This window comes from Leptonotus elevatus, chromosome 15 (assembly GCF_054856555.1).
Source record: "Leptonotus elevatus isolate MCC_2025b chromosome 15, RoL_Lele_1.0, whole genome shotgun sequence".
Lineage (NCBI taxonomy): Eukaryota > Metazoa > Chordata > Actinopteri > Syngnathiformes > Syngnathidae > Leptonotus > Leptonotus elevatus.
This window is the reverse complement of record NC_141253.1, coordinates 12,717,181-12,725,482: the sequence shown is the minus strand read 5'-3', so window position 1 is coordinate 12,725,482 and position 8,302 is coordinate 12,717,181. Positions and strand designations below refer to the sequence as shown.

Genomic DNA, 8,302 nt, shown 5'->3' with positions numbered 1-8,302 from the left:
GGGTAAACAATGTGTAATACATTAATTGTACTTGTTTGTTGCCTTTTAATCAACATCAGACAGATAGATAGATAGATAGATAGATAGATAGATAGATAGATAGATAGATAGATAGATAGATAGATAGATAGATAGATAGATAGATAGATAGATAGATAGATAGATAGATAGATAGATGCGCGCGTACGCGTACACAGAGAGAGAGAGAGAGAGAGAGAGAGAGAGAGAGAGAGAGAGAGAGAGAGAGAGAGAGAGAGAGAGAGAGAGAGAGAGAGAGAGAGAGAGAGAGAGACTTCAAATTGATCTTGCAGATGATACAGTATCACAAACTTTTATTCAAATAATATTAATAGTGAACACATTTTGCTATTGAAACAAACAACTGGTACACTTTCATTGTGATTGAAAAATTAGGCATGTTATTGTGTTAATTGTAATGGTCATTTTAATTTGTTTTAATGGTCCTTATTATAATACTTCAAAGGTAAAAAGAGAACAATCAATACAAAAAAATAAAATAAAAAATAAAGACCTTTCAGAAGGAAATTAGAAAACAGAAAGAAAGGAAGAAAAAGTAGCATCCAAATCTTAAGAAAACAATTATTGAAGGGACATGGCATGCAATGAAATTTTTTTCTAATTATGTCTAAACTATATAAACTATGAGTATTCCGACGATTTAAACTGTGTTAAACAATGACTCCTTTGGTTGTAAAATGTTCAGTCATCCTCAATGTCAGCCCCACAGTTGAGATGCTGTGAACGATTCTCCGCCCTTAATACCTGGAAAGTAACATTGACTCATGATTAAGAGAATATTTAAAGGATGGTGTGTAAGGTATGGCAAATCGGTTCTTACGTTGCTATGTGACAACCAGACAAGTAGGCGTAGTTGCCCGTGTAGCGGACGTCACAACGCACGATGTTGTTGGTGTAGTCTTCCTCTGGCACGTGATAGGAAGGATTCACGCTGACCTGCGGACAAAAAGTGACGAAGATAACGATGACGATGAGGATGCAGGAAGTACCGTACATATTTGGTGACGCTTCCTTGCGGCACACCTTAAGGACGTATTTCCCTGGTTTCACGTCTGTGATGTCAATCCACTGGCAGTCGATGTCTGCGTTGTAAGTGTCGTAACATCCTGGACTCAAACCCTGGAAAAGAAACAGCACCGGTATGTATGATCAACATAAGCAATCATTTTTAATACAGTAATGTGTTTAATAGCAACTCTAAAAAACTGTGACGGTGAAAGTAGAGAAGCGACAAGAACAAAAAAATATATATATATATCGTTTATGAACTTAGGCTACTCTATTTTACCGGTGGAGAACTATTTAAGTGAGATGTCTACTAAGGCAGAGAATTAGTTAATTTTTATGTTTTTTCACTTGTATCGCACTTTATACCTATTAAGTTGGGAGACAAAACAGATAAATATCAAGAGGTAACACTATTTATATATATATAAATAAATAAAAACTCAACAAGCGCTCACATTTTCAAATGATCACTTCTACAACATACCTAAGTTATTTATATTTGGTGCCCGTGGGCACGACGTTGGTGACCCCTGTTTCAATTAACCAATTATTTAATACAAACAAATAAAACACTTTAAAAGGAATATGTAAAATAGGTTTTCTTATTTTTTTATATTTTAAATTAATGATTTAATTAAATAAATATATTTTATTAATAGTTTTATATTCAAATCAACCAACCAACTATTTAATGAGATAAATAAATAAACAAAAAGCCTTTCAAACTAACAAATGATGTCAACAGGACTTTTGATCATGTAAAGGCCACATAGTCCACCCTTGCATTAGCTAATTAGCAGCACCTGAGTGTGTGAGGTACAAGCGTAGCGCCTGTAGTAGCCGTAGTCACAGGATGTGTCCTCCAGGCAGAAGCTGACTTTGTGGCCCTCGGCGACCGACCGCTGCGTGGCATGATCCAGCAGCTCATAGCGACTGAACTCATCCATGCTGTGAAAGTGCCTGTGGGTCCACACCGCCATGTTATTACTCCCAGTAAATACATTCTTTCACACCTGCACTCTCTAATACAGGGATTGTCAAACTTTTTACTCCATACGCCACCTCAAAAAAATACTTACCAGTAGCTCTCCTTTTAACACCGTAATGACCAACATGAATACAAAGTAGTGGAGTAGGCGTAAGCAATCATCAAAAACAAGGAGTGTACTTAAATAATGATTCAATTAATATTGCGCATTAGTTAAATAAAAAAAATGCTTATGTAAAAGTAAAAAAAAAAGTTTTGTACTGGATAAAAAAGAAGAAGCTTAAACAGGATGTATTTTTATCTACAATAACTTAATTTAATTGTACAGGTAGACATTATGTTGTGACCATAATACGAATGTGTTTAGCATAAAGTACATGTGAAATGTTCAATGCAGAGATCAGATGACTTTGTATCCCCCCAAAATCTACACAGCGTACATCGGCCGTGTTTTGGAGCGTGTCACATGCTCACCATTAAGAAGGATTTGTACAGAGTTGATTTTTTTCCCTGCTCCACACATAACTTTGGAATTAGGTCATTTTTTATGCGGAAATCTAAAAGCCAGTTACTTTTCCATTTGGAAAAAGGGCTCATTAGCTGTTAGTTTTACGACGTCTGTGTCTGCGCTGTAAATGAACACAACTGACGGTTCATATAAAGTTCACTCACATGAAAATGTTAAATTTAGAATTTGCGCATTTTCCCCTCCTGATCCTGCGATTTCTCTATAAACAACGACGGCAGGCGATTGGGATATTGGGATTTACTCTAATGTGCAAATTAATTATTGAGCATATTTCAGTGTTAATTTACCTCATTTTACCAAAACGTTTCTCGTAAGTATTTATTTGTGAGCTAATATGTTAAAAACACACACACGCGCAGTGAAAGTAAAAATGGGGTACAAACATACTGATAATAACGCAAACAACTCCAATGTAGTTACCAGGTAAGCTAACAGCTAGCTTAGCGTCATCTCATTTCCTCTTCTTTGTATTTTTTGGCAGCCTGATCACCATGCTGCCTCTCACAGGTCAGTCTTGGTTCTACAAGAGCTATCCGGTTTCGAGGATGAAAGTTTTCAATTTTGTTTGTGTCCTAGTGTCTGACGTGTTGACTCCAATGGACCTTATGCCACGGAGGAGCCGGGACTTCCGACTTCCGGGTTTTCACCCATCAATTTGGTTTCCGTTTCCGGTTTGCGACATGTGGGCCGCGTCCCAGTACTAGCGCTTCCGCCTTTGTGCCCCTCGGTTGCGCGTTCCCGTCGACGGGTGCGAGGCTGCGAGTGTGTAGTGTCTGTCTCAGTGTCCGAAGTATTTCAGATCGCCGAGACGCCCTCCCACCGATGAGCGGGAGCGCGCGGTTGTGGGGCGCAGGGGTGGGGGTGCGAGTGTTGGAACGCGGCCAGCAGTGGCCGGAAACGCTGATGTGTAAAACCCGGAAGTCGGAAGTCCGTGGCATCTACCTCATAGACTGTACATTGTGCGTTGACTGGTCAGTAATAACCCTATTGTAGCACACCCTCTAATTAAGCTTTTTTTTTTGTGATCTATTTTTATACCCTTCTATTGTCTGTATTTATACTTTGCCGCACGTACATTGAACAAACACAAATCATTTGTGAGTGTTGAGAACGCTTCACGACTGAAATTGGATTTTAATTATTTATTTTTTACAGCCCTGCCACTTGTTGCTAGGCAGAGTTCTGACAAACAAGTGTCTGGTGGTGTTGAACCTTTTCAGATAATTACTTTTATACAAAGAAACTTTTCAGTTCAAAGTGTTTAAAGATTGGAGAATTTGGCCCCACAATTCACACAAACACCATCATGGATCTTGAAGTCAGTAAGCATCTAAAGGATTAAATTTGGTCATGCATGTGTATTTTTTTTTAAGCGCAAAAAAACGCGTGATGACAATGACAGAACCATAATTGGAACATATTGTTGGAAAGTGGTACACGTCACTGTCACTGCTCAGCAAAATATTTTAGCGACAAAGAATAGACCATACACCGCAAGGTCATCTGTTTGGTCTTAAAGTGAAGAGACTCACCCTCAATGTATGCATAGTAATTGCCCTCTGCTCACATTATGTACCCTATGATTGGTTGGTGACCACTCAAAGGTGTACTCCAGGGGCGGTTCTAGGATCTTGGCTAATTAGAATATACACATGATAACAGCTAGCTTCGCTCATTCCGATTCAAACACAGGCGCTGTCTCTGACCACCTGAAACATTTCCTATCTAGAAAAAACGTCAGCTAACACCTACCTAACAACATTAACAGTAAGTTACCATTAAAAGCAGCAACAATAAGGAATGGTAATGGTAGGAGTGTGCTAGTATTGAGTGGTAGAACCCCCTATCCTGGTTTAAACCAAGTACTTACACAACATCTATATCACTGGAAGGCCACTGCCTTTGACCTCAAATCATTTTTGAGGCAAGGGGGTCGTTTATTTTTTGTTAAAATACTACATTTCACCGAGGTGGCCTACTGAATTATATTTGTCGCTTGTTTTTAAAGGGCATACAAAAAAAAAAACTTTTAGGGGTTGCTGGGATTAAAACGAGGGGTGCTTTGGAACACCCCCAAAAGCACCTATGCCCAAAGTCCCCTGTCTGTCTATCTGTCCATCTATCTATCTATCTATCTATCTATCTATCTATCTATCTATCTATCTATCTATCTATCTATCTATCTATCTATCTATCTATCTATCTATCTATCTATCTATCTATCTATCCATCCATCCATCCATCCATCCATCCATCCATCCATCCATCCATCCATCCATCCATCCATCTATCTATCTATCTATCTATCTATCTATCTATCTATCTATCTATCTATCTATCTATCTATCTATCTATCTAAGATAGCTATCTATCTAAGCTAGCTATTTTAGCTAGCTGGTCTCACTGATTCCCAAAGTGTGGTACGAGGGCTCCCTCTAGTGATATGCAAAATAATCACTGCCGAATTTCAGCTCAGTTGTATTTGATGAACGCTCAACAGTCAGCCCTATTGTATTTTAACGTCACGAAGGCGTTACTTGGAGAGTAAGAGTATTTGTTTAGGCGGAACTTGGTGTAAATAGTTTGAGAACATTCAAACTAACAACGTTTTAAAGTGACCCCACACTTTTGAACAAAAAGTGTAAAATAAAGACAGGGCAAACAATAACTACCTCATCCTGCCCCTAACCACCACTAGACCTAAAGAACCAGATACTGTACCCAATATTGTGGTGATGAGCTACTATAATGTGTGTATACCCACTGGTGACAGCTGTGCCATTCCCAGGCGTAACGCGGTCTGCTGGGTCGGAAGTCAGCCGTGCCCTGGTTTTTGACCCTCTGGGGGAAGCGCAGCAGCATTCGGGTGTCATAGTCTCGGGCCGAGTAGGCCGAGCTGCAAAGAAGAGGGAATATGTCTATTTTTTTTTTAAATACATCAATGGTGTCCTGACCTGGTGTAGCCTCTGAGGGAAAACAGCCTGAGCTTAAATGGCGGGTGGAAAATAGCACACAAGGCACGTGGTTGTTTGGGTTCGCTGATGTGTTTACCATTCTCGCTTCTTTTCCTCAGGCAAACTATGATTACATTTACTCCAATCCACCCCTTCAGGCCCGTCACTGGCTGGATTTGGCTCATTTTACCTCCTCGTTTAGCCGCAAGCACTTTAAAGTCATGGCTCTGACTCTGAATCACACTAATTGCCGTGTTGTTTTGTTTTATTTCAAAACCACCCATGGCTGAAAATGTTAACAGCCTACCTTGACAAGCAGTTCTCCTCAGCTGCACATCTGAGGTTGTACATGGGGGTGCTCTGCACATAAGCAGCAGTCTGAATGTAGTATGGATCGAGCACCAGGTCTGGAAGACCTGCAAGAAAGACATAGTGATTTCAATTGAAGTACATTTAGGAAGATACAGGTCATGATGTAAATTACCAACCACATCGAAGAGCTGCCTTTACAAAGATTATAAATGACAATACAATGTTACAATATGTATGTATGTATGTAATTTAACCCCGTTATTAATATAACAGGAATTATCATTGTGAAATTCAAATTCACAGTACAAGCAGGACATTACCGCCACCTACTGGACTCAGGTGTTGAGCCTTGGCAGAGGTCTGCGTTCTACTAGTGACTGTTTTAAATGCAGACGTTTGTGATACAGCAATTCTATTTTTATTATAGATGTATTACATTTTCAGTATGTATTTTTCATATTTATTTTTTGACCTAATAAAATTGCTTTCATAAACAGAATTTTTTTTGTTACATTATTCTTATTTGTTAGGTTTAATTTATGAAAACAATTTATTATTCAATACTACGATTTATTTTTAAATACATTAAATTAACACATACAATATTCACATTTATTATTGTCTATTATTTAGTTTATTGTATTTTATTGTAAAAATAATATCACCACCTTATTATTCAATAAGATTTAATAAAAGTATTGTTTAAGATTTTGCATCTATATATTTTATTCATTATTATTACAATATTTTTGATTTTATACATTATTTCTCATTGATTATTGTATATCTAATTGTATTTATTTTATTGTAATTGAATATATTGTTTTATAACTATATTTCTTTATTATTATTACTATTATTATTATGTTACTTCCAATGTCACTTTAAATATATTTAGGGTAAGGGTTGTTATAGGATGTTATTGAATTGTGCAGGGGTATAATTAAGTGTCCGCTGAGTGAACCTGGATTCATAAGACTGTCTCGATGGTGTCCTCAGAACCGAGCCCTCCCTCTTACCGTACTGATGGTACCTTGTGCCATATCCGGGTCTGGATGATCTGGAGCTGGGCCTCTCGTACACGTCATAGTGATTGTAATAGGGATTGTCGTGGTCCATGTCGTACTGCTTAGACGGGTCGTAGGGGTCGTCGGCGACCATCACATCCTCCCTCCTGGGCTGAGGCGGGCTGACGGTCACTTTGGCCTGAGTGTCGTTGCTGCGCTCGCTCGCGTGGTCCTGCGCCCGGACCTGGACCCGGCGGTGCTCCCTGCCTCTCACCAGCCGCTGGAGCGCGGGCGGGAGCGCCTCGGAGCCCGGCCGGTCAGCGGGGGGCTGCTGCGGGGTGTCCGACGCCCGCTGCTGGGCGTCGCTGATGATGGTGATCGGTCTCTGCTGCACTTGCTCCTGCGGCGCGCCGCGACGCCTGGCCGGCTGGTACTCGGCGCCGTGACTTAAAATGCTGAAAATGTTGCCATTGTGAGACCACTGCAGTGTCTGCCTGGGAGCGGCTTCGGGGTTATTCCCTTGGTGGGGCGCCGGGTGTCTCTGGCAACGCGCACCTCGAAGGGTCAAGACGAATAAATAGACGCAGACGAATGCGTAAAGCGGCGTGCCAATGCGTAATCCCATGTTGGACTCACTTGCAGTTGCAACCCTGGCACTTGTCTTGGTTTTTAATTTACAAATCCACCATGTCAGTTGGAAAGATGACGCTGAGAGCACACAGTAGGCAAGGAAAAGTGTGAAAGTCACATTTCTCCACTCCTGTAGTCTGCACATGCACTTAGAGATGGGAAGGAGGAGGCGGAGTTGTGAGTTGGCATTATGGGATGGTTACACAAGTCTGCTGGTCATATAACAATTGAATACGAGACGTCTGTCTGTCCCTGCTGTCCCAAGTGTCTTTAGCACAAGTCATTTCTTTGTCGTTTTTGCACCACAAAACAGACTAATTCATTGAAAAGTGAGCACTTGTCAAGTCCGACACATTTTGGCTCGCAACACTAAGCAAACATATCAACCAGGTCAAGGCTCATAATTTCAATTCCGAAATTATGTCACAAGTCAAAATGGCGGTTTTATGGTGCATTCGATGAGGGTTTGAAGTCGGATTTATACCATTTGGAGTGTCCCATTCCACCCTCAAAGCATTTGAGGCAAATGTAAACAACAAAGATGGCTGATTCCAATAAATTCTTTGTTGTTATAGTTAACGCAACCATTCCAAATCGCATTGCGTCACGTGAACATATGTCTTGTATGTACATTTGTCTCAAACGCTTTGTGGTTGGAACGGATTGTATCCGAGTGGGATAACTCCGATTTACTACCTTCCTCGAATGCAGCATTTTTCTCAGTGAAAGCATTAGATTTTGAATCGTTGTAATTTGATTATTTTGACTTGAAAATGTGATAAAATGTTGTTTGGCTACTATAACAATATGCTTGGTTTGTATGCTAGTCACAGGC

The 8,302-nt window shown here is 40.1% G+C and overlaps 1 protein-coding gene across 2 annotated transcripts; it reads right to left on the bottom strand.

Annotated features, from left to right (window-relative positions):
- Positions 1-315: 315 nt before the first annotated feature.
- loxa (lysyl oxidase a) lies at positions 316-7,622 on the bottom strand. Of its 2 annotated transcripts, XM_086097598.1 has the most exons (7): positions 6,850-7,622; positions 5,826-5,934; positions 5,329-5,460; positions 1,851-2,007; positions 1,063-1,158; positions 860-975; positions 316-783 (listed from the first exon to the last, which is right to left on the bottom strand). In XM_086097598.1, the coding sequence occupies exons 1-7, from the start codon at positions 7,610-7,612 to the stop codon at positions 777-779; spliced, it is 1,380 nt and encodes a 459-aa protein (XP_085953724.1). In that variant the 5' UTR covers positions 7,613-7,622; the 3' UTR covers positions 316-776. The 2 variants fall into 2 exon arrangements, with proteins under 2 accessions (XP_085953724.1, XP_085953725.1); XM_086097599.1 differs by lacking the exon at positions 316-783 and having other exon boundaries at positions 856-975.
- Between the last annotated feature and the right edge of the window lie 680 nt (positions 7,623-8,302).